We start from the raw sequence: 27177 nt of genomic DNA on the forward strand, positions 1-27177 counted from the left end.
AAAAAGACATCTGATTCTAGACTTTTTAACTGAGGTAAAAGTTTTTAAAAGATGCACATCATGGCAGATGTTTTCTTTAGGAGACAGTTGCTTGTCTTTGACTCTTTCCCTGCCAGCGTTTTAAGTTGCCAGCCACCGCCAGCGTTTTTGATCATTTTCACAAAAATGTCATGACCCCTGGATTAGTTTTTGTATGAATATCTAAACATATAATATATCAAAAGAAAGAACAGATCTTCTGCTTTTTAAAAAAACACATTTTATTCTAGCTTCATGCATTCTTTTTTTATCAACACTTGAATAAGTAAGGTATAATGTATAGCGAGGCGGTTGTTATAGCGAATAACAACCCCGACAGGCTGAACTGGACCCCGACACGAAGCGGAGGGGTCTTGAATCAGCCTGAAGCAGTTGTTATTCACTATAACAACCGCCTCGCTATACATTATCCTGCTTATTACATGGCTACCTACAAAATAAATCAATAATTTGACACAAAATATTGATTTAAAAAGGAGTTTATTGATTTAAAAACGATTGTATTGCTTCCGCTAAAGAAAATAGTCCGTTCCACGTCCATAGCAACGCTCTGTTTTTCATGGCAACGGTGTGTTATACTTCGCAGCGGTCTGTTATCAAGAAATAACAGACCGCATTCTACATTGGAATTCAACCAAGCCATGTAATAAGTTAAGTATAAGTTTCATTAAAAAAAAGCAACATTTTGAGCAAAAAGCTGAGAAAGTTTTTGTCAAGATGGGATTCAGAAAGATGATCTAAACATAGATAGAGTAAAATAAGTCCATCAACACTCCTAATGCTTGCACAGTCCTTCATTCAGTAACATTAGGCAGTTCTGATTTATATGCTCTTTTATGTTGATGATCGCGTTATTTTACATATGCATATGAGATTGCTTGTTTCTGCGTCTTCTTCGCATCTGTTTTGATCAGAAGATTCAGTACTCTTTTAGAAGATGCGTCATAGCAATATATACTATACATACAGCATATCTCAACTGCTTGATTGCTTGTATTGTTGCAAAATGTAAACTATAGCATCGCCCAGTTCTAATCTGCTAAATGTGACTTTAAAGGGCTAGTTCACCCAAAAATGGAAATTTTGTCATCATTTACTCACCCTCAAGTTGTTCCAAACTTGTATGAATTGATTTCTTCTGCTGAACACAAAAGAAGATATTTTGAAGAATGTCAGTAACCAAACAGCTGATGGACCCCATTCACTTCCATGAAAATTTTTAGTTACCCATATTCTTCAAAATACCTTCTTTTGTGTTCATCAGAAGAAAGAAATTCATACAAGTTTGGATGGAACAACTTGAGGGTGAGTAAATGATGACAGATTTTTGTGTGATCTATCCATTTAAGGCATGAAGATATTAAGATATTATAAACATGATTTTTTGTATTATGAAAAGCGCTATACAAATATATTTGACTTGATTTGACATGAGCGAGTACCACCATTTTTACAAATCAGCTTTTTACAGTGTAACCCCTTATAAAGCCACTTTGAGTAACACTGTTTCATTTACTAACCAAAGCCACATTTTTATCCACATTTGGTACTTGGTATTAATTTTGGACTCTGCATACAGACACTGTAGTACTGGAACAGCTGGTCAGATGAATGTGCGGGAGGGATTCGTGTCAGTCTGACAGGAGTCTGCTCTCTCATTTAATCTTTGAGTCTGTGTAACTGTGATTATATTATATTACAGTACATGGTGCAGCTGGGTGAAATTCCACATCTACATACGTGTCAGATTCATGGCCATCTGTTTACATATTGCTTATGACCTTGTATGTGTGTGTATGTACAGTGGAAATGACTTTGTGTGGTTGATCATCTTGCTGCTGTTGTTCTTGGGAAAACAGAATGTGAATATTTGGCCGTGTGCTTATCTCATGCCATTAGAGTGCACTAAACACATTTCCATCTCTTTGTATGCTGATTTCCCTCACTGTGTGTGTATGTGCGCGTGTGTGTGGCGAATGTGGGAGCCCACTTCATTCAGGCACTTATCTCTTCCTGGTAGCCTGCATCCTGCCACTTAGCTTGAGACGAATCTCTCTCTCTCTCTGTCTCTCTCTCTCTCTCATACACACACACACACACACACGCACCTTCATTCATGCCCCTTACAAAAGAGGTTTTTTTTTCATAAAACTGTGCACACAGCAAAGCAGCGATAGTGAGTGACAAGGGAAAAAAACTTTAACTTGCTGTTGTATTGCTTGTCTGTAGACACTTGTCTGCAATGCAAAAGTTTATGTATAGAGTTGTGTGGACAAATATACTGAATTTGATTGCACTGACAAATTGACTGAGTATTACTTGAATGTAAAGCACATCACACAACATCAGCCTGCCTTCACATGTCTCAACACACTCACATTCAAATTCAAAGCATTCAAGACCTTGCTTGACTCTTTGACTGCATTTACTTTTACTTTTCTCTGAAATCAGCTTGTCATAATCAGAGTAGATGAGTTGTTGCATATGTGTGAAAATGGAGATGGTCAGTGGAGTCGAGTTTAATAAAAGAGGATTTTCCAGGAGCACTCTGACCGGACAGCCAGCTTCCGAAAATTCCCAAATATCCCAGCGTCAGCACTCTGTTTCGCCATGGACTGTTTGTTTTGGAGCAGGGAATAATGAGTCAGCAATCCACACACTTCCTCCTAGAATGTGTTTCGCTAATTAAACAATAACGGCTTTACACATACTGACGTGTGAAAGGGTTCTTTGATGCTCCGACAGTGGCACTGACTGAAGTTTGTCTGTCTGACAGTGGTGCATTTTCTGAGAGTGTGAGGACAGTGATTGCTGTTGTTTAAGTGGTCTCTCCCAGACCAGTATTAACATCAGGTTTGGACAATCACAAGTAGTCATTGATATAAATTGGCTCCAGAATATGCAAATATTCAATCAAATCGTTACACTTATAAGCCTTGTTGTTATTCACCATTTCGACCATAAAACTTACTGAACTGACTATGACATACAGTACAAATCTTATTTTTTTTTGGCAAATTTCCAATATTATGGTAAAGAGGTATTGTTATGGTACGTTCTGTTCCTAAAACCAGCCAGTAATCTCAAAAAAAAAAAAAAAAGCACTGGATAAGACTCTGTGGTAGACCATGAACATCTAAACTTGCACATTCTGAATTATAGCTCAAAAGCAAAAATCTCTACATTTGCAGAAAGAAAAATAATAGTAGAATACAGTATGGTGGATGTTTTTAGAAAAGTGAATAATTGATTTAAATAGTGTTTGTGGTTCTGTATGACATTGATTTTTGTTTTCTCCATTATACAAAGACATGATACACGGCAACTTTATTTTAAGAAAAACACATACACAAATACATTATTTACCCCTGTTTGCATTTGCAGAAAGTGTCCATTACACAAGGTAGTCAAAAAGATTATTATTATTATTTTTTTCAATTTTAACTTTAATTTTAAAGGCAGGGTACGCGTTTCATGCTATGTTGGCTGAATCTGAAAACTTAGGCAACTGACTTTTTGCCTTGCTACCCCATCAGGCAATGACTTTGCAGGCAGCGCTTGCACATGAAGATTTAATGATCTATAGCAAAATAGAGAGAGCTGAGGTGAAAACTAAGCGAATTTTTAATTACTACAATAATAATATCTCGCTTGAAATGACATCAACGGTGGAAAACGTTGGTCAAAAACGTACATTTGTACACAAACTGACCACCAATCACACATTTTTAGTCAACATCTCTATGTTTTAGCTCAACTGGCACAGATTAGAAAGCACAGGATTGTGGGATATCAAAGACAGTGAAGGATACATCTTTGTAAAATCGCTTTAGAGATTGACAGCTTCAGTGATTATAAAAGGAGGCTCTTCTCCTGCTTACTGTTTATTACCCAATCACAATCTGAATACAAGTTTAGTTTTTAATGCTGCTAAGTACACTGCAAAGTTTCTGAATTGACAACAGTATTATAATGCATGATTGAATTGGAAACTGCAATGTTTGAAGGTGATAGTTAACGGACGAGACAAAAAATGGGACAAAATTTTAAAGTATTACTTAATTCAACAGAGAACTTTACCGGTATTGGTACTGACTACTGACATTTTGGTACCGTGTCAACCCTACAACATGCATAAGACTTTAAGATCTTTAAATATACTCTTTAAAGCACCACTGCCATACACATGCAGGCATATTTGGTCACCATTGCATCACACACTGTTTTTGCATAAATATATATTTGGACACAAATGTGTGGACGTTTTGTGCTTTTATTTCTTTTTTGCACCTTATAAACATGCAGTAACACATTGACGTAGTGAGTGATTAATGTAGTCTCAAAATCTGTGACCCTTCCCTCCAATCACAAGAGACACATTTGAGATGCATGTCACTGCCAGGTGTTAACTGCAGTGTGCCTCAGCTGACCACTTGTGATCTCATCACAGATTCACAGAGACAGATTTTAATACCAGGTGTAAACGGGCCCTTGATGATTATACCTCAGCTGGTTGAGTTTAGTCTCAGTGAAAATTTTGCGTTTTCAGTTAGTCAGGTTTCATGTACATCCTCTGTCATTGTTCTGACAAAAGCAAGAGGTCTGTTTTTAACATTGTGAGGATGCAAGGTGTCATCAAGCAGTTATTGGAATTGTGTTTTTGTTTGAGTGTGTCTGTCTGTCCCTGATTCTTCCTGTGATCAAGCTCGCAGGAATGCTTTTTGGGCTGTCACCCAAAATGCTTTGCGTCATGTCTCTCTGACATGTGGCGCAGATTACGCGTGTCACTGACAAACAGAAACACCCCACTCATCCTTCAGCTCCCATGATACGCATTCATCAGTCTCAGCTGTATTTCTGTGGGTTTAATGAGGAAGGGATTCTTGGTATTAAACTTACATCACAGTAATGAAGCATCAACATATGGTCAGACTTTCTGAGCCCATAGTGTGTGTTCATCAGAGCCTCCCTCCAGGATTCTCCACAACATCTGCTGTCACTGTGTACGTAAAAACAGTCTGTCAAAACTGAAGTGACTACAAGAGACGGTGATCAGTGGCCATTATTCATTCAAGTATACAGTCGTCAGCTCTGTTCTAAAGCCTAATGAGCTGTCTTGATATCATAGACAGTTGCTTTCTAAGGAGCCATTCACACACAGCATGTTTTTTGCATTTAAAAACTTACAATTGATCCTAACAAAGCTTGAAGTTATAAAATATTATACATAAAAAATACTGTGAAATAATTTTAGGAAATTCTTAATAAAGATTATTGTATATTTTACAAGAAAATAATTACAAAATTTTATTTTATATAAATAAATATATAAATAATTACAAACTCAAATTATTTTAGTCTTTCTACGTTTCTACATTTAATTAAATGTTACTTCTTGTTTCCTTGTAATTATTTGTGCAGTTTACTAGCAATTTCTGAGTGAAAATTGTTTCAAAGTAAATCCTACACTAGTTTTAGTGTATCACATAAATATTATATAAAATAAGACAATTTTAATTATATTGAATGTTTTTTATCCATGTTTTTACCAATGTTTTATTTATTAAATGTAAGTATATTTATATTCTTGCTTTATCCACAATGTTGGAAAATTATGCTGCATTGTGTGAAGAGCACCGCTTATAACAGCTTTTATCTGAGAAACTAAGTGGTTAACTGAATGTATCACTTTTGCAATGCAAAAAATATTTCTCAGTGTCTATGTTCTTGCTGAGACAAGTTCACTCAAAGTGGATGCACAGTTAGTTACAGATATAGGCTACTCTCCTTCAACTCTTAAATCATTCATAGGAAACAGTGAGAATAACTTGGATGTTTCCAGGATAACCTGGTGTATCTCATTTGGAACTGTAGTGTGACCTCCAGGATAATCTCCCATTTTTAATTCACAATTTTATCTGCGGATATCACTGCACCCAGATTAAAACACACCTCCCACCGCGCTACAATATCCTTGGAATTGAGATTAGCATTTCATATTCGCCAAAATGTATCCCCCTCCCCCCACCCACCCCAGATTACACTTTGTTCCCATTTGAGCAGATGCAAAGCTGTTAATCTATGAGTTTGATTCGGCTTTTAACATTTAACTTTCAATGAAAGAGACACTATACAATTAACAATCCCATGTGACTGTGATGATTACATGTTAGTCACAAACCATTTGATTCCCCCCCTAGAGTTTGATTGTAAAGTAGACAGCCTCTGCTCTGTGTCTATCGATCATCACGGCTGAAGTTATTGACTGGTGCTAAGTTAAGATGTGCTGTCAAAGACTCATTGATGTTAAGCGAATACATGATTGCTGAGGCATTACTGGGCTACACTCCCAGACTTGCCAAATCAATGTACAAATTCAACACAAAGCCTTTTCCTCTGCGGTCAAGTCAAAGGCACTTTGCCTTACCATGGAGACATATTTCACGCTGTCTTGTCTCACTGTCAAGGCTGTTATGAAAACTGCAGAGAGACCTCATGCTAGCTTTTAAATATAAATTTATTCAGCAGAAACTGAAATATGCTTAGCTGTCTAGGGGCTAGATTTGTATACTTGTGCTGATGGACAAATACCTGTGTGTGATGTGGAAAAAACAATTCAAGACCACACAGTTGATTTACTGTAAAAAGTCAACTTTGCAATTGCATCTTTAAATATAAAAAATTAACGCTTTTCTTGGAATTTTCTGTATAATTATAACAACTATATAATTTCCTGCAAATTTTCTCTGTAAGATTTTCTCTCTTTTTTTAATATTTGAATTTATTTTAAGGTGCTGTGAAAATGTTTTAGACTGTAGCAGAGAGTCCCACAGATAAGTGGAGTGGGGTTAGATCAGTGCTAATATTAGTTCTCTATGAAGGGTGTGATCCACAGGAGACTCCAGCTTTTTATGAATGTGATACGGAACACAATCACCGATTCAGGCTGAACAATGTCCAAGGAATTGATGGGGGAGGGATGGATGCTTGTATACACACGTGCACATACACTCACAAACAATAGTGCAGTTCACCGTTACGTGTACATACGCATATGCTCACACACATGCATGCACAAAGGAAAAGTATATTCCAATATGGAACAATCAAGATTAAGCTTAAAGCATGGTCCTCATTGTTTATTGTTTTATATCAAGGTTGAGGAGTGAATGGCCTGCCAAAACTACTCGCACACACAAATGGCGTATTATCTCCTTTTTCATGGCCATCTCTATGACTTCCTTGGCGACAGGCAAATTTAAGGATGTATGATGTCATGAGTCATGACTGTAGTTGAACATTAGGAATCTTGGGACAAGCGTGATGCAGACATTATATGAACGGTTGGTAAGATCCCAACAGGAAGTATGTATGTGTTCCCTGACACTCCCCTGCTAATTTTTAATCAGCATTTGAGGGTGCGAGAGTGAAGGGAAAATTCATAACCCAAGATGTTTCCTCTCATATTAACTTGTCGATCAATTGCATATGCAGCAAACCTTAAATTAGCATCAGTCAATAGCTCAGGCCACACTGATCTGAGTCGTAATCGTGTCTGCCAGCACTTAGACCATCAATCTATGATGCTGCCAGAGTGTGTGTTTGTGTCCTCTAATAATATCCTTCTCTGTTTCTTTTTTCCAGCTGTATTTTGGGGAGATATTGCCTTGGATGAAGAGGACTTGAAAATGTTTCAGATCGATGGGACGATAGAGCTTTCGCAGCAGTCACATGGGAGACAGGGACACACATCTGGTAAGACACATCAGATATCACAGGGCTCCAGACTCCACCTGTCAACAAAAGTTTAAAATTGGCCAAATTGCAAAGAAGTTTCTCTTATGAGCCAGTTTTTTTTTTATATTTGTGAAACACTTGCGATTTAGCCGTTTGAATCTGACTCGGTCTGTAAATCGTTCTGAGCCCTTACTGCGTTCACAACTGACTGAGACGTCCTAAGATTCTGATGCACATGTTTTTTCAGCTGAGTTCAGTAGCAGATGTACAGTAGACAAGGTTAAAGCTGCAGTCAGCAGCTGCTAAGGGTTGTGGATGGTTTCTGGTGCAGAACAATAACAATGACTCGTTCTACAGTCAAGTTCAAGGTTTGCGCTTCTGTCTGACTCAGTCCTTGAAGCCTCTCGTGAGCTTTTTTTCATCCTGATGTCAGACCTTCCTCCAGGCGTTAGATTCTCTGATCTAGCGCTGGCCTCTGTGCAGTTTCAACTGCAGGGTTGCACATAGAAACAGGCACACACACTCAGTCAGTAGCCTCTGTGGATTGTGGATTTAGGATAATGTCTTGATCAGTCTGAGATGCTGAGCTGTCATAAGGATGGAATAGATGTCCATGATTGTGTTGTGGGCTGTGGGTGATTTAAAGTCATTAAAGTCATATTGAAGTTGAAGAATGTGTGGGGATATTGAGGAGTTATTGGGGAGTTTATAGCTTCAAGTGATTAGACTTGATAAATGCTCCTGTCTCAACTCCACTGCACCATCAGCAAACAACTGTGCGTGTGTTTGCATAGCAAGGTCTTTGTCTTTTACACCTTATGTAATGAGAAAAGTGCAGAAGTGTGTGTGTGTTTCTTTGTAAGTTAGAATAATTGTTAACAAAATCCTTCTTTGCTGTTATCTAAACTGACCAGTCGTGTGTGTGTGTGCACGTCTTTCCGAATGGAATGTTAAGGTAAACTGTCAGTGTGTCTAAAACATGATACAATCATTGGTATGAGTAATGACTACCCACAGACTAAGAGCACTTTACCTTGCTGGTAGCGGCATTGTCAGCAACATTACCTTTATCATTGTCTGAGTCTTTGGCAGCACAAAGACGGAAGTGAGACCAAAAAGACGATAAGGATTCAGCTTCGTGTTTCCGTTCTGAGTGGGGTTGTTACAGGATGTGCCACCGGGGCAAAAGGGCAAACTGCATCAGGACCATGATTAGCAGGAGAACTGATGCATGTTCAAACCAGTCAGGACAGGTCCTCCTTGGATATTTCCAAATTTATCAGGATGCTGTCATGTAGACAGCAGCACACACTTGTATACCTGCCAGTACAATGTGTGTGAGATTGTGCGCACGTTAATCCCAAAGCTCAGACTTTTCCTGTGTCTTGGATTTAGAGTTTTGTTTGTTCCTCACTTTCCTGTTCGCATCAGAGAAGTTCCAGAGAGAGAGAGAGAGAGAGAGCGAGAGATAGGGAATACATGCAAAAGGAAGTTAGCAGAGGAACAGAAATGTGTGAATGGAGATGTTCAGTGAGAACCCTGGGAGTGAAAGAACAGAGTAGGTGAGATGTTGAATGAAGGAGAAGAGGGTGGCGAATGGAGGCTGAGGAGAGGTGAGGATAAATGGATAAAATAGGTGTGATAATGGCAGACAGAAAGTTTCTCGGCTAACTGACTGCGTTCATGTAACATTATAATGGTACATTATAATGCAATTTTAAACTTTTGGACTATTGGACATTTCCTACTTCCCACTTGTGATTACGAGCTTGTCGCATTCAGGTACTTTGTTGTTGGAAAGAACAGGAATCATGGGGGACACCAGATTTATTTTTGCCTATTTATTTGGAAAATCTTATTAAATCCAAAATGATAATCAGCATCCCATTCATTGACAACAATATAAACATTCACCGCGCTATCTAGATAGTCAGATTGCTGACAATTCAGGAATTTTGGTCAATTACAGACTATTTTCGCTGTGTATAAAACATACAAAACACTTATTAAACATACAATACACTTATCACACATTTTTCATACATGTAAATATGCACTACTTTAACGACAAGAAAAGGCGATGTAGCTGTTGTGGAAAAAAAACTAACAAAGAATACCAGTCACAGCAGTCACAGGGTTAATTATCGTATTTTTGATCATTCCAATAGCATGTGAAGGCAGCATAAGCAGTAGTGTTTACTCAATGCTTAATAACAACACCCACACAATGTTCTCATAACATTATGAAATCCCTCTTACAGCATTCTTCAAATAACTCCCTTGTATGTTTCTTTCTCTCAGGTGGTCTAGGAGAGCATAATCCCAGTAAGAAGAGAGGTTCGTTATATCTGTTGCTTGACAGAATACGACGGTTAGGTTTTGGTAAGTTCATCCTTTAAACATAGACAAAATTGAAACACTGGAAATGTTTTTGTCCTAATTACGTAAGAAACACTGAATTCATTAATTCCACAATATTTCAGAGATGCTGTGTCATTTAATTAATACAGATTTTGATTGTTTAATATTTGCATAGACCATTCGTTTTGATGCAGTTTGAGAATTATAGAACCTATGTTTGTAATTTGAAACACTTTCGGACTTGCCTGACAGTCGAAACGAGCCAGATATTCAAGAGTATATGATCCTATGATGCTGTTTTTTTTCCAACTCATTCAGCACTCCGGTTAGTCCAACTGTACACTGATCTGAGGACTGTCTGCCAAGTGTTTAATAAAGAACATCATAAAATTGATGTTTCTAATGTCTTTTGCTGAAAAGCATAAAGTATAACAAATAAAATGTACTGGAAATATAACAGTGATCCGATGGCAGTAGTTCTCGAGTCAAAAGCAGTACACTAATAGCAGTTTTCTCTCGAGTCAAGAGTGGGTTATTGGTTACAACAGTTCTCGAGTCACCAGTACACTGTAGAAAAACAAAAGTTGACTTAACTTAAAATTATAAGGCAACTTGCTGCACAGATTTTTTGAGTTGACTCAACTAATAGAGTTTACTCAACTGGAGATGTTATAGTTGAGTCAACTAAGCTATAGAGATGTTTTAGTTGAGTCAACTCAAAAAAATCTATGCAGCAAGTTGCCTTATAATTTTAAGTTAAGTCAACTTTTCTTTTTTTACAGTGTACACGGAACTGAGGAAACATCCACGTTTCACATCATTATTGGGTGCATTAATAATAGAATTGCATATACGTGACATCATTGCGTTATTATGTAAACAAACTGGTGAATTGATTTTTTTAACTGGTTTTAAAAACAAGCTTTCCGAAAGAAGCAGTTCACGGAAAATAATCGGATTTCTCATCAATACTTTAAACCTTTCATAAAGAATTTTGTCTTTATGAAAATTATATATTGGGTATGGGTATCATTTTTTTCATTGTGACATATGTCAGGGTATGATTTTCAATTTGAAAAGCCACATAACCCGCATAACCTGACTTCTATACCTAAACAATTTTTCGATATACAAAACACCTAACGGCCAGATAAAATTGTTTTGTTGTTTTGGCCTTTATTCATATAAAACACAGTAAAAAAGGGACGTGATCGGAAAGGACCACAGGTGGGAACTCTAAGCATAATGTGTTGGAGTGCTACACAAAAGGCAATTTTTATATGGTTTAAATATGGTCAGGTATAGGGTAAAAATATAAATGTAAAAAAATATATATGATTTTATGAATTAGAATTCAATAAATCAATGTCATCTTTTTTAGGCATGCCAGTTTATAAAGATATTTTGAGAAACTATATTTATGATCATAGAATTATTTATGCGAGTCAATCTATTGACACCGAAGTCTTCTATTTTAAAGCAGTGGGTTCTCAAATTAAATTCTCGAGAAAAAGGAAAAAGGAATGGGTGCAAAAGTACACAAACCTACTGTTAGGTGTTTTCTATCATTCAATCTACTCTCTCTATGGTGCAGAGTCGTGGCCAGTGAACAGCAGTAAAGATGTGTCGAGCTCCAAGGCTGGAGGGAGGAGTGTAAACGGCGGCAGAGGTGTGAAGTCTCGAGCGCCACGTGCTGCCACATCCCGAGCTGAGAAGATCTGGCCCGGAGGAGTCATCCCTTACGTCATAGGAGGCAACTTCACCGGTAAATGTGTTTGTTTAACATCAGCATATGAATGTGTGTGATTTACAAATGATTTCTGTGTGTGTTCCTCAGGAAGTCAGAGGGCCATGTTAAAACAAGCAATGAGACACTGGGAGAAACAAACGTGTGTCACCTTCATTGAGAAAACTGATGAGGAGAGCTACATCGTCTTCACCTATAGACCCTGCGGGTTCGTGTTTCTGTTTTCACTATAATCAGAATACATTTTAGAATAGTAGTGCACACATTTATGCTGTGTCCTTGTGTTTTTGGCACCAATGTACTCATTAACATTGCTGAATGTTCAGTCAGTGGTCGGCTAGTGGAATTTCTCTCCAGTCTGCGTTTCCACTGACTTTAGAGCCAAATGATAATGTAACTGATAATGTTACTACATAACCCTTGCACAATCAAACATCCAGAGTAATTTACGTCCAAAGTAATTTAATTCAGCATTTTTTGACATAACAAGCTAGAACCTACGTTTGAATTATTGATCACAAGTCATAATCAATCAATTCGTACATTTGATACAAATTAAATCAATACATTTTATGCAGTGAGACTTGTTGAATGTCTTAACATAATGTCTGTCAACTGAACGCATATTACCGCATTGGGTGATTCTAGTGTTTACAGCTTTGTTGATTATTTTCAAGTGAATAGATTTGTGTAAACTAGTTTTAAATGTCATCAGCTAGACTAATTTGTTGTTTTGAAAACCTTCACTTTAAAGTTGTGATGTAATGGAAGTAGTGACCGATCTTTTCTTCCGTCTTGTGTCGCACGTCTAAGACAGATTATCGAAAAAGAAAAAAAAATGTAGGGCTGGGACTTGGTTCTGTTCATCGGTTGTTGATTGGATGGAGAAAGATCTGAATATGAGCTTGCAGACGACTGTAAAAACGGGGAGAGGTAAAATTATAACAAAAGTTCGATAAGTGTTTGATATAATGTTTATGCACTAGGCAAATAATGCTGCGCTTCCGTGTTGTTGCGACATTCGCACTGGTGCCATTTGCCTGACTGATAAGCGCTGCCATTTCTGTTGCGTATGAGAAACATTAAATGGCAAAAGCGGCAAAAGCGGAATGAAATAGAGCTGCTCGTTTGCACCGTGCGCCACTTGGAACATTTATCAGCTCGGCACAAAACACACCGCAGTGTTAGCTTAGAGCGAATGCATTTACTCTCTGACCGCCTCAATCATGCAGCCACTAAACAACGCTGCAATATCCAGTGAGAAGAAACCACAAATCAAATGATTTATGATTTAAACTAATTAAAAGCCAGATGAAACTGACATTCATTCTCGCTGACATTCTCACCAACGCTGACATTCTCACCAACACTGATGTGAAAAACAAGAGAACCATTGAGATACAGTTAGATACAGTTAGGAGAAATATTGAGATATGAGATACAGATACAGTTAGGAGACATTGAGATACAGTTGGAAGGCTTTTCAGTTTTTTTTATTTTTTATTAAGCTATAGCATTTTTGTGTATTTGTATGATACTAAATGTCTTTAGGCTACTGTTTTTCATAACATATACCATAGAAATAATATAGTTACTTTTTACCATGGTAGTAAGGTGCAATGTGTAGATTCGGTGTGGCTGACATGATCCAAATACTATGGAAGACCAAATTTTACCCAAAAAAATGTTACAATTTGTACAGATGTTACCGTTTTTGTTAATGAACGTAAATTTACTGCTGCATCCTAACTCAAGCTACTGTCAAATGTGCATTTCTAAGAGACAAACACATGTAATATTCATTTGTGAAATGGTCACCTGCTTGGCAAGTGTTTGTCATGTTCTGATGATAAACCACAATTAATTGTCTGGTTTTTCTACAACTTTCAATTTGACTTTAAACTTGAAAAAAAAAAAGAATTGAAAGAAAGAATTTTTTTGGCCATATTGCCCAGCCCTAGTTTAAGTGGACTAAATGCCTGGAGAAATCCGGCATACGTCACCAGAGAGAAGTCTGAGGTTTTACTGGAAGGTCTAGATGTATTTTAATTAAAAAATTACAAGATTACATTTTTGTTCAAAAAATGAAATCTGCATTTGGATGAGTTGTTTACAATAATATCAATTGCATGCATTAGATAGGGTGTATTTTTATTTCATGCTGACTTTAAAGTTCCTGGTTTGAAACCAGAAGAGACCAGTGTAGAGCTCTAAACCTTATTTTCTTCAATGTATGAAACACTACAAGGTTGGCTACCATCTCTAGCACCGGTCCTTTGGTAGTATATGAAATCTAGTTTAGAGTTTTGATTCTTGACTTCTGCAGGCTGTTTATAGTTGACATGTATTGAAAGTAAAAAGGTTAAATGAAACTCAGTGTTCATTAAGGAACACTCAGATACTCAGCTCTCATTGTTATGAGTGTATCCTGTGATGTGTGTTTGAAACAAAGGTATGTGTGTGTTTGCGAGAACGAGGGAGTGAGAGTCGGCTGAGACGACTACAGTCAGCCTGGCTTTCCTTCCTTTCCCGTTACCACGGTGAGCAAACCATCCATTGTTCTTAGGAATGGAATCCTAACAGTGTGTTAACAAGGAAGAGAGAGAGAAGGGAAGTCGGAAATCACATAAGTCTAGATAAATATATTGTTGGCGATTGTTCGTATCTGAAAACTTTGCTTTTAATTGATTATTTGATCACATGGAACATTGTTTAATGACACAACACCTGATAAAAAGGTTTTTAACCACTTATAGAAGTGTTATCAGTCTATGAATGTCATATCAGTTATTATGAATAGAAACTGAGGATGCGAAATGTCTGTGAAATGATGTTGATGGAAGGTGAGGTGAAATAATGAGGCAGATCCAGACAGATTACAGAGAAATAGACAGAATGACCATTGACAGAAGGACAAGACTAGATTAGCGGAGGGGAGAGAGGTAGAGAGAGCATTACATAATATTATCCATCTCAGTGCAGTCATATCTCTTATAATCAGCAGACGTCATTCAACAATAAACCTGCTGACAGACCAACACAAGCACTGAGCGTTAACCTTCTACGTGTCTGTATGTGCTTTTTAAGCATTTGGCATGTAGCTTGTGCCCATGTATTTATGTTGAGAAGGTGTTGACATGCTTAATAATGACTGACTCCTTTGCACAAATATGGATTAAATATAAAGACAAGATTTTACAAGGTTGGATATTTGTAGGTTGCATACCTGTGTGTGGATTGTAAGCAAGTCACTAGTTAAAATTTTAAATTTAGTTCAGGTCAGTTGAATTTGTTTGTATAGCACTATCTTTTATATAATACAAATGGTTCCAAAGCAGCATTACAGAAAATTACAGACACATTTTTATTGTTGTTTTGGTTCAATATTCCATTCTGTGTGTTTTATTTTGAGTCTGTTTCCTTTTATTAGTTTGAACATAGTGTGTGTGTCTACTCCACACTTTCATTGGCTATGAAATGAGGGATTAAGGTGTTCTAATCCAAGTTATAAATAGTGAGCGACTGGAATCGAGATTACTGCTTTGTTTGTGTCTGAGACATTCTTAATGGTAGACTATTGAGATTCAATCTGGATTCATTCACAGGTTTTTTGACCCTATTTCCACCTGGTATTTAGACTGTATTAGGATTTTTTCAAGACCCTTCCCTCCCACTATAGTGCTGATCACTTTATATACGTATCACAAATAACGCATCTTAAAAGTGGGGTAGGCAATTTCGGAGAGGCTAGCAATAGCAAGCTAGCTTTGAAAGTATTAGATCCCACCCATTGTTTTTTAAATCGACACACCTCTTCCAATGTCGCAACACGTGTATCATCTAGAATTCTGTGTTTCCTAGTTTTAAATACGAATTTGCTTGGCCATTCATGTGCCTGGAACTCATAATTACAATATTTCTGACTCCACTTGAAGGATACACCAAATTACAACCCTCAGTCTTCACTTTCATACAGCATAAATACATCTCTCTTGAGTCTTGCCAACATACTATTGTTATTCAGAAAAAAACAACTGAAAAAAAAAAAGATTAAAAAAGAACAGCATACAGAGCTGGTCAGCATATACAAACATAGCTGACCACAAAACACACACACACGCAGTCAGCAGGGTTGTGAGGCCGCTGGAAATATTGCTGTTAATAATAATCGGATTTGCAGGCTTGTACAAACACCAGCAAGTGAAACAATTCACCTTAATGTGTCAAATATGCTGCACATTAACATAATACAGTGCAAGTTGAATAGCGCTGTGCAGACACAATCATATATATCGTAATTCTTTTTCTCAAAATATTGCATCAAAAAATAAACATCATGGGGACAGTTTTGGTACTGTAGTGGCCAAAATTCCTTACTTGATGTCCAACTTAAAATCTGTCTTCTGGAGCAGAACCACTGCTTTAGACTGTCTTATGGGACTTACTTTGGGACCTACCAATCTCTCTTCCTCTTTGTCTCTCCTGCGATTCATGGCAGTAGCACTCAGTCAGAGGTGAACAATGTGTGCTTATTTGTCGTTAAGGAAACTACACAGCAAGAATCTGAAAGCTAACCTCAACTCACCCTAATCTCTGTTAATCAGATCTCATCATTTCACACTATCCCCTGCTCACCCCACAGTAAACTACATAACCCCAAACAACTAAGCATTATCCCAGCTCACCTCCCATCACCCCCTCATTACAATCATTGTAGCACTATACTGTATGACACTCCTGTGACATAACCAGAATCTGAGTTATTCAAGAGTGGGGTGAGCCAATAAGATGCTGCCATTTAATAGAGATCTTCAGACTTTTAACTTTGTATATTTTGGTTCTCAAGGTGTTGCTCTTACGTCGGTCGCCGTGGCAATGGTCCCCAGGCAATATCCATTGGGAAGAACTGTGACAAGTTTGGCATTGTCGTTCACGAACTTGGACACGTAATTGGCTTTTGGCACGAGCACACACGACCTGACCGTGATGATCATGTGACCATCATCCGTGACAACATCCAGCCAGGTACTGCATGACCCATGACTCAAGTCTTTGCATCCTACCAGGTAACTGCTAGATCAATATGGCTGCATATGACTGAAATTAGAAAATCAAAGATGTTTTTAATATGCTCTCATAATTTTGTGTCCATCCATTACCAAAATCTGCATGCTTCAAAACGTTCATAAAGACATTGTAAAAGTAATTTATGAATCCATGTCTTCTGATGAGACAAGATCGCTTTATATGATTTAACTAAGCAAATTTAATTAAGGCTTTTATTCACACATAAACATTGATCAATGCAAATACATAAAGCTCATCAAATATAGTAAACATGGAAGCTCAACTGTGGTTGCTTGACGCGTGAGAGCAAACGTGGTTCTCACACGTCAAGCAAGCACAAACTATCCATTTAAATTAAGATTTGATGAATGAATTTGCATGTTGGACTTGCATTTAAATAACATTGTGTCAGTTACTGTATGTTAAGAATTTAAATACCATCTTTGGTATTTATTTTAGTCACTCTCAGTGGTCACAGGCATTTTTCACGGCTATCACAAGAATGGAAATGGGGCTTGGCTTCAATTATTTGTTTATACAGACACTATTTGAGCTGTTGTTGTATGAACAGAACAATTCAAGAGTTCAACTGTTAGTATATCGAGCCTAAACACACTGTTTGAGCCTGTGAGCCTAAAAATCTGTTTTAAAGGATTAGTCCACTTTAAAAAAAAAAAGTCCTGATAATTTACTCACCCCCATGTCATCCAAGATGTCCATGTCTTTCTTTCTTCAGTCGAAAAGAAATTAAGGTTTTTGAAGAAAACATTCCAGGATTTTTCTGAGAAAATGAGAGGGAGTTTTTCGCCCTTCCCTACCTTTTTGAACCTGTGTACACAGACAAATAACTTAAATGGAGTGACGGGTGACCTTTCCAACGTGATGACGCAATGCGTGGCGCATCTCAGAGATGGTACACGATGGGCATTTGTGGTTAAAAAGTATATTATTATTTTTTTTTTAGAAAATGACAAGTTGTTTCGCTAGATAAGACCCTTATTTCTCGGCTGGGATCGTGTCGAGCCTTTGAAGCTGCATTGAGAGTGACATTTGAACCTTCAAACCATTGGTTGCCATTGAAGTCCATTATATGGAGAAAAATCCTGGAATGTTTTCCTCAAAAACCGAAATATCTTTTCGACTGGAGAAAGAAAGACATGGACATCTTGGATGACATGGGGGTGAGTAAATTATCAGGAAATTTGTATTTGAAAGTGAACTAATCCTTTAATGAGTCTTATCTGTGTGCACTCAGGTCAGGAGTATAACTTTATTAAGATGGAACCCGGGGATGTCAACTCTCTTGGCGAGCCATATGATTTTGACAGCATCATGCATTATGCCAGAAACACTTTCTCCAGGTGAGACTTCTGTCACACACAAGAAATTTCACACTCAATAATTTAATACACAGCTTTCCAAGCATTCATCTTTTGTCTTTCTCTTCCGTAGAGGAATGTTTTTGGACACAATTCTTCCCTCTCGTGATGAGAACGGCGTCAGGCCTGCTATCGGTCAAAGAACTAGACTCAGCAAAGGAGATATTTCGCAAGCTAAGAAGTTGTACAGATGCCCAGGTAAGCCTACAGTGTGTAAGTGTGTATGTGAGAGAGAAAGTGAAAATTTAAATGAAGGAAGATCAAGGGTGTTTACTGCAGAAAGATGACCTCACTTTATGAGCAGAGAAGTGTCTCCAGCTATATGTGTGTGTGTGTTAGCTTGCATGTGATCATTTGTTTTGTCAGTTTTATGATGCACATATGTCACACATGTCTCATTGGGTAGCACAAATGCCTCACAGCAAGAAGGTCCCTTGTTTAAGTTCCAGCTGAACTAGGTGGCCTTTCTATGTGGAGTTTGCATGTTCTCCCCATGTTGGCATGGGTTTCCCCGGGTGCTCCGATTTCCCCCACAATCTAAAGACATGCAGCATAGGTGAACTGGAGACATAAAATTGCAACTCTACATGGGACAGGTGGTTTGTTGAATGGATGGGTGAGCTTTTTGCTCAGAAAAGAGGAGAGGGCCACCCTGACATTTCAGGGACAAAGAGCATAAGATTCTCTCGCTCAACTGCCTGTGTGTGTGTGTGTGTGCGTGTGTATCTATGTGAGTGGCATATGAGTGTTACTTTACTGCTGTATTGTTTTGAGTTCATGAACTAGTGAGGGTGTGTGTAAATGCGTGATGCATGGCCTACTTACATACAAAGACAAAGCTCTCTCCCTTCCACTATGTTAACTGTCTGTGACAAAATTTGTGAACTGAATGCCCACTTTCATTTTACAATTTGCCTGAATGAGCAGTTTTCTTTTAAACACAAAATGGGAAGTTAAGTAGAATATCTGAACTGTTCTTTTCTGTTCAAGGTATGTGAAGGGAAAATTCTCCAAAAAGGACAAAAAGCATAATAAAAGTCCCCAAATAATTCATGCAAGTCTTTATATTTTTGTGATCCTTTTTGGTTCTTGACTGTATAAATCAACATTGACTTTCTTTGTATGGAAAAGAGCAGCTTGGATATTCTGCCTAACATCTGCTTTTGTGTTTTATGGAAGAAAGAAAAAAATTAGGGCTGTCACATTCATTTAAATCCTTAACGCGTTAAAATAATTGAATGCAAATAAATGCAAATAAATTACTGAAGCACATGAAATTGCATCATCAACGTAATTTACGTCATGCAGTTAGATGATCTTAGAAGTTGGGAGATCATCACACTGAGCATCTACAATGGCGGCAAGCACCTGGTGTAACCCTGGTATGCGAAAAGTTCTACTCTAACCCTTTTACCCGATTTTACTTCTCTGTTTGCGATCCGATCATTTTAAGCCGCTACACTCATATAAAGTTTTCAGTCAAATGATCAGGTAACCCAACTCATTCAAACAGTCAGTCCAAAACAGAGCTAATGTAAAGAAACAACAAAAACAACAACAAAATACCGGAGACTGCAACTGCAACAGACACCCACATTGACAAGCGCTTGTGTGAAGAGATTATGAGATAGCCGCAACTTTAGTTTAAAAGAATAAAAAGACATTTTTTAAAATAGCGCAGACACTGGACAAAGATGAAACTTTTTAGAAGTGTGGACCGCCTGCGTTGGTGCACGTTATCCAATGGAGAATACTTTAAAAGGTTATACGTTTTACTGTACGTGTACGCTAGCGTACACATAAAAAAGAAGTATACTTAACCAAGGGCTTAAGCACGCATGAGTCCGTTATATTGATGCACAAACAAACCATGTACAGGTATGTGCGCTCTCAACGCACTGATCGCACATTGTATTTATGCACAGACACATTTCAGTACATTCACGTTGTTTCCACACACATTCAGGATAATGTTTTGATTTGTCATGTTAATGTTTCTGTGTTTAGTTCTGTCTGTGTACTATACTAGGTATATGCAGTCAGGTCAAGGCAGTTGGTTTAGTTTTTTTTTTTCTTGGCATCCCCATGTGGTCCTGTTCGGTATCGCAAATTGACTTGTCCAAAATGTAAACAAGCTCTTTGCTGTTGCACTGAACACATACTCTGAAAAGTTTTTTCTGTAATGGTTTTTTTTTTCATGGGCGCTTTAATTTATGAATTATACGAATTTACCTCGAAAAAAGCTTGCAGAAATAGTTTTTTGAGAATCACCCTTAAATCTGATGGTTTACTTTGCTGGATATAGCAAATGATGACAAAATGAACATGTTAAACAAGATAAATGGTGTATGCTTAATTGCGATTAAAGTTTTTAAAGTTTTGAAAACTATTGTTGTAAGTCCAACGTTCATATCTGTGCTGTTACAGGTTATCAGTCAAAGTTTAGTCTGAAATAGGGGTGACTGTCTCCACCCAAGCCAAAGATAACAGCTTATCTAATGCGTGACTGTGCACCGGATTGTTCTGTGACTTGTGACTACATCTTTATACTTCCTTGAAATTGACACCCAAAAGCACCTACATATGCAGTCACTGTCCAATGAGCTGTGATGAAAAACAGAGGCCTCTCAGACTAATGTTTGGCCAACCGCTACATCGCTAATTGGGAGGAACATTTGGCAAATATTAGCAGAAGATTTGGCTTCTCTTGAACAGGGAATCTGCATCCTTATCCTGCACTGTTTGGCTCCTGAGATCTCATTAGAACCGTCAATAGGTCTTTGTTACTTCATTGTGTGTGTGTGTATCTGTTTCCTGCACTGCTATTTAGCGGTGGTGCTCGTCTAATTAATGAGTGAATTATTCGAGTCGGTTCTTTTAATTAGTTGGTCAAAAAGACTCGATAATCAGTTTGAATCCATCTAATGAATCATTCACTGAATCTTTCAGAGCGACTACTGAATTAACGTCTAGTTGAAGTTATGCATTCAAGTTTTTTATAATAAGTGGAAATGTTCAAATACTGAAATATTATGCAAAACAGTTTTTCTGTATGTACACTCATTAATCATGTTATTGTGTTGGTCTCTTTCCAGCATGTGGTGAAACACTACAGGACTCAGTGGGGAATTTATCATCTCCAGGATATCCTAATGGGTACCCGTCATATACACACTGTGTATGGAGGATCTCTGTCACACCTGGGGAGAAGGTAAGACACTTCTGTGTGTTAAGTGTGTGACTTTACAAAGGTTCATTACACTGAACTGTTCCACAGTCATCTGTATCTGCGATTTTAAATCCTTTTTTTCCCTGTAATTGTCTTCACTATGAGGTTGTAGATAAAGAACTTTGATCCAGTGTGTGTAGTTTGACGTATTTGACAGCTGCATGTGTGCTGCCCATTTCAGATAGTGTTAAACTTCACCACTATGGACCTCTACAAGAGCAGCCTGTGCTGGTACGACTACATAGAGGTTCGTGATGGATACTGGAGGAAAGCGCCATTGCTGGGTACATACATACTGGTGGACTCACCAGGAATAATCTGGAATTTATTAAGCAATCATATGAATCACCAATGCATGCTTATGAGGGAACTATTGCTTATATTTTATTGTGTGTGTGTGCAGGTCGTTTCTGTGGTGATAAAATTCCAGAAGTTTTGGTCTCCACAGACAGTCGGATGTGGATTGAGTTCCGCAGTAGCAGCAACTGGGTTGGAAAGGGATTCGCAGCAATCTATGAAGGTGTGTGTGTGTTAGGGCTGTCATAATATCAGATTTTCACTACACGGTTATGCTTTTGTGTTTTCTTTTTTTGGCTAATGAATCACACTCAAAATACAAGTGTAGACAGCTAGAGAGACATTTGTACAAAATTGTACAGAAGAACTTACTGCTGATTGGTTGCAGACTTAATTGTCTAACACCTGGTCTTTTTTATGGAATCCATAAAAATCTTCTTTCTTTGTTTTCTGTTGTATAATGGGTGGAAACCAGCATTAAGGTGCAATACTAGGATGGACTGTCAACCAAATGGTGCTGGATTTCTTGTGATATTATCATATGTGTACTATTAACATTATATCAGTATATAATTTTTTTTATTTATCAAGGTTATCGTCAACACCAGTATATTGCGACACCCCTAGTGTGTGTGAACTATTATGAAGTAGTTTCTTGTTCATTGCAATTTAATGTCTTAACAGTGAAGTGTGCGGCATTAGAGACACAAAAACAGGATTGCAAAACTAATGACTGCCATCTTCCATTGATCAAATCAACCTACAAATAGATTGCTTGTAGCTGACTGCATATTAAATATATAAATATAAAAATATTTTAATAATTCAAATGACATCAGCTTCAACTTTGTGTCTTTTTAAAACTACTACTTACAAAACAATAACATTGAAAAAATGGTATAACATTAACAAATATTATTTTAAGAAATAGCATTGCAAATTGTTTAAATAAATAATATTAAAATATTATTCTAATAAATAAGACAGTTTAGACAGTGAAAAATATAATTTTCCCAATCTCTTTTTGTGTCCGGTAGCAATATGCGGAGGGGAGATCAGTAAGGACTCTGGACAGATTCAGTCTCCAAACTATCCAGATGACTACCGTCCATCTAAGGAATGTGTGTGGAGGATCACAGTGTCCGAGGGCTACAGCGTGGGCTTGAGCTTTCAGGTCTTTGAGGTGAGGTTGTTGTCTCCTCTTTTTTGGCTGTTTTCTGTTTATGTATTTCCAGTCAAGTACTATTTTCACTTTAGCATTCTTCTTTCATTCTCCTCTTTTTCCTTTGTCTTTTCATTCTGAGAAGGAGATGAAAAGAGGAGAGACATGTGGGCTGTTTAGTTTATGCTTATGATATACACACACAAATAGACATTGTCAAGGTGTTTTTCCTGTAAGACTGCAGATGTGTGAGGCCAAAAGACAGGCATGTTTGATTATTTACATTAAAATGTCAGAATGTTGTTACAAGTCCTAAGTATGTATGCGCACCATTGTGTGTGTCAGTAGGTCAAAGGTGTTGAATTGTTCAGAGGAAACAAAAACACACTCTCTGCCTTTGCATACACACATTCACACTTTCTTTTGCACGTATACAGCCTATGTATAAAGAGCAGGACGTGTACAAGACCTGAGAGCCTGGCATATTATATACACAGAGACGCCTGAGATCCTGTTTTTATTAGATTGGTTTCCTAGGCACTGACACCTACTGTAAGGTGCCATATAAACTCTAATGCCATTATAGGTGGCATATTATGCCCCTTTTCACAAGATGTAATATAAATCTTTGGTGTCCCCAGAATGTGTCTGTGAAATTTCAGCTCAAAATACCCCCCAGATCATTCATTATAGCTTGTCAAAGTTGAGTTGCTGCTCCCCGCCCCCATTCAGAAGATGACCGATCCTTTACACAAGCTTCGGATACAAACAATAACAAAACGCGCAAATTTCACTCATTCTCAAATCTCAGAAATAACCAATAGCGGAGTGCAGCCTTAAAGAGAGACTCAGGAAGAGGTTGCGACTTTTAGACGCACATGGACGTTTCTGAATGGTTAGTGGATACATTTATGTAGTTGTTGTAGAGTTACATTGATTCATCTGTTTCTGGGGGATTTCTGTTGAAAATTAAATTAATCCACTGCTCTCGTCTCATCTGAGGCTGGGACTCTAAATAGTGTTCTGTGCTTGTCTGGGCAGCCAACGACAGAACAGTTTGCATGCTTTGCTCAAACATTCGCCATTGCATTAGAACTGGTTACACTGTTGTCGCTTGCGAAAACCAAATGGCGGCGCCGTGGGTGGACACGTGCAGATTATGGGGCAGTAATATTTTGATAAGATCCCCTTCCTATGTCAGAAGGGGAGCGAAATCTGATCGGCTTATTTTTTGACATGCTTGCAGAGAAAGGCTTACCAAAACAAAGTTACTGGGTTGTCACTTTTCACGGTTTCTGGGTTGGTAGATGCACAGGGGATCCAATATAGCACTTAAAAACCCCAAAATGCAGATTTTCATGATATTTCACCTTTAACACATACTGTATTGTCCCTGTGTTTGTGCAGATCGAGCGACATGACAGCTGTGCATATGACTATCTTGAGGTTAGAGACGGTTTGTCTGAGAACAGCCCTCTGATTGGTCGATTCTGCGGCTACGATAAACCTGAAGATATCCGTTCCACCTCCAACACCCTCTGGATGAAATTTGTCTCTGATGGGACTGTAAATAAAGCAGGCTTTGCTGCAAACTTTTTCAAAGGTACGCACACATGTACAAAATAGTTCTATCAGAAGTTGATTTGTTGGCCCTTGTCTGTTCAACTGATGTCACTCTGCGTGTGTCATTAAAACAGAGGAAGACGAGTGTCTGAAGCCAGATAATGGCGGCTGTGAACAGAGATGTGTTAACACATTAGGAAGCTTCAAATGTGCCTGTGATCCTGGATACGAACTGGCCCCTGACAAGAAAAGCTGTGAAGGTAAGAAAGTGTGTGTTTGTGTGTCCACGCACTGCACACAGGTGCTTCCGTCTGCTTGACTCAAACATACTCAGCGGATGTTCATGCCAAACTAAACAGTTCAGGAAAACATCCGCCGTCAACAGGAAAACAACAAGAACAAACCGCAATTTGGCTACACTCACTCTGCTCAGAAACCACATGACTTCTGTCATTAAAAAAAGTACAAAGTATTGCGGCAACAACACTAAAATAACACAAAAAACCATCAAAGACCTGTGCTTTAGTTTATATTTAATTAAATGCTTATTAGTCTGTTTACTGCGAGAGAACTGAAGACAGAATATTTCACTTTTGTGTTTTTAAAACTTTGTTCTCACTCTTTTTCTCTTTCAGCTGCATGTGGTGGCTTGCTGACTAAGTTGAACGGCACAATCACCACCCCAGGTTGGCCTAAGGAATATCCTCCCAATAAGAACTGTGTGTGGCAAGTGGTTGCCCCCACTCAGTACCGCATATCCATGCAGTTTGAAGCCTTTGAACTTGAGGGAAATGAGGTGAGAGACTGTGTGTGTGCCAGTGTGTCAGAGTGCGTATTGTTTTATGTAGATAGAAAGAAAGAAGGATGAATGCTTATCAGTGTATTATTTCTCTATTTTATATGAGCAGGTGTGTAAGTATGACTATGTTGAGGTGCGGAGCGGCTTGTCATCTGACTCAAAGCTTCATGGGAAATACTGCGGAACAGAGGTTCCAGAGGTCATCACCTCCCAGTACAACAACATGCGAATCGAGTTCAAATCAGACAACACAGTCTCCAAGAAAGGCTTCAAAGCTCATTTCTTCTCCGGTAAGACCACCATGCCAGTGCTTTTCATTTGAAATTGAGATTTGGAAGTCTTTAGCTATGTTTTGACACCTTTATCCATGTTTTGACACCTTTATCCAAGCTCGCTTGTATATATGAATTTCATAGTGTAAATTTCGAAAGCTTTTGAAAGGCCCTCTCTCTCATGTGACTGTATCGTGAGAAGTTCTCTGGGTTTGGTTAGAAAATTTCATTGTTGGAACAGACTGTACAAAAGTATTAATCCAAACACTGAAACCTGGACTTTAGCATAATTGTGTTTCTGACCTGTTAGGATGTTCGATTGCCACTTGTAAACGTGAACATCTGGAAATGTCTGTAATCTTAGACATTTAATGTGCGCTGACAATGTAATTTGTAAAATGAAAACTTCAAATGTGTGTGAAACAGGGCATTCTTTTCCACAGACAGGCCTGCTCACTGCAAAGAGAGACTCTTTATATTTTTGTCCTGCCAGGACGTTGATAATGATGTGCCAGATATGATTGGCCAGCAGGTCATGTCAAGGCGTGTTTCAGGTACAGCCTTCTCTCCCCTGATTGGGAATGGATTTACCCTCGTGTCTGAGGTGCCTTTAAGAATCCATTCATGTTATTGGACACTGGGCTCTATCTCTATGGCAACAAATGTCCCAGCCTTTTGGGTCAGCAGCATTTGTTGAACATGCATGTTCATGCACTACGCATGATAAGAAGAAGATGGTGCAACTTTTACAAATGGTTAAATATTATTTGCATCCATTTGTACTCTACTATTAACATGATTCAGTTTGTCTGACTAGAGCTAACAAATTAATTATAAATAAAGCAGGTAATATATGCAGAGGATTCAAATGACAGTATTATAATCTCATAATGCTTATAATGCATTATAGACTGTACAGGAGAAAATGAGATGTGAGCACTGATCTATATAGAATGACATGTCATTATGTCATTATATAGATCAGTGGATGTGAGTTTGTGTACAAATATACTTTTAATATCTGCTGATAATAGATGAATAGTCCAGTCAGCTTCATGAAACAAGAATATCAGTTGTGTTCATTTCCTCCCTCATGCAGTGAATCCCTGTTTTTATTATTATTTCATAATCTCACACCCATGAGAACTAGAAGATATGAAAGGACTCGAATTGGTTGGCAAAGTTACAAAGAGAAAGAGAGATTTTCTGATTCAAGAAGATGAACCAGATAAACAAACTAGATCCGTCTTTGTTGGGCATAGCAACATTAAAGTTTAAAAAGTATAGTTTCTTATTGAAGAAACCCCCATTTTAATGTGTGTCCCTCCTTTTTCAAATCAACCCACTTTTTTGACATTTTAATAATTTGTTTATTATTTACATTTTATTAGGATTTATTTTAGATTCTATGTATAGTTAAAGGTGCTGTAAGGGATTTTATTCGTTTTGCCCTCATGCCTACTTCCAACCATACAACCTTTTCTGAAACCCAGTCAATCTAATACAGCCGAATGCATAAGAAATA

At 37.9% G+C, this 27177-nt stretch overlaps 1 protein-coding gene across 3 annotated transcripts in view; it reads left to right on the forward strand.

Annotated features, from left to right (window-relative positions):
• Window positions 1–27177, forward strand: part of tll1 (tolloid-like 1) — a 50588-nt gene that overhangs the window by 7168 nt on the left and 16243 nt on the right. For all 3 annotated transcript variants that reach the window (XM_084098079.1, XM_084098080.1, XM_084098081.1), the window contains exons 3-17: window positions 7684–7794; window positions 10078–10158; window positions 11732–11902; window positions 11975–12092; window positions 16731–16909; window positions 18207–18312; window positions 18404–18528; window positions 21426–21541; window positions 21741–21843; window positions 21963–22079; window positions 22894–23039; window positions 24426–24621; window positions 24716–24841; window positions 25217–25377; window positions 25490–25670. In XM_084098079.1, the coding sequence (XP_083954205.1) occupies window positions 7684–7794; window positions 10078–10158; window positions 11732–11902; window positions 11975–12092; window positions 16731–16909; window positions 18207–18312; window positions 18404–18528; window positions 21426–21541; window positions 21741–21843; window positions 21963–22079; window positions 22894–23039; window positions 24426–24621; window positions 24716–24841; window positions 25217–25377; window positions 25490–25670 (2037 nt within the window). The remainder of the gene's footprint in view (window positions 1–7683; window positions 7795–10077; window positions 10159–11731; window positions 11903–11974; window positions 12093–16730; window positions 16910–18206; window positions 18313–18403; window positions 18529–21425; window positions 21542–21740; window positions 21844–21962; window positions 22080–22893; window positions 23040–24425; window positions 24622–24715; window positions 24842–25216; window positions 25378–25489; window positions 25671–27177) is intronic.

The sequence above is a fragment of the Abramis brama genome (genome assembly GCF_963993115.1).
Source record: "Abramis brama genome assembly, chromosome: 2".
In the NCBI taxonomy this organism is placed as follows: Eukaryota; Metazoa; Chordata; class Actinopteri; order Cypriniformes; family Leuciscidae; genus Abramis; species Abramis brama.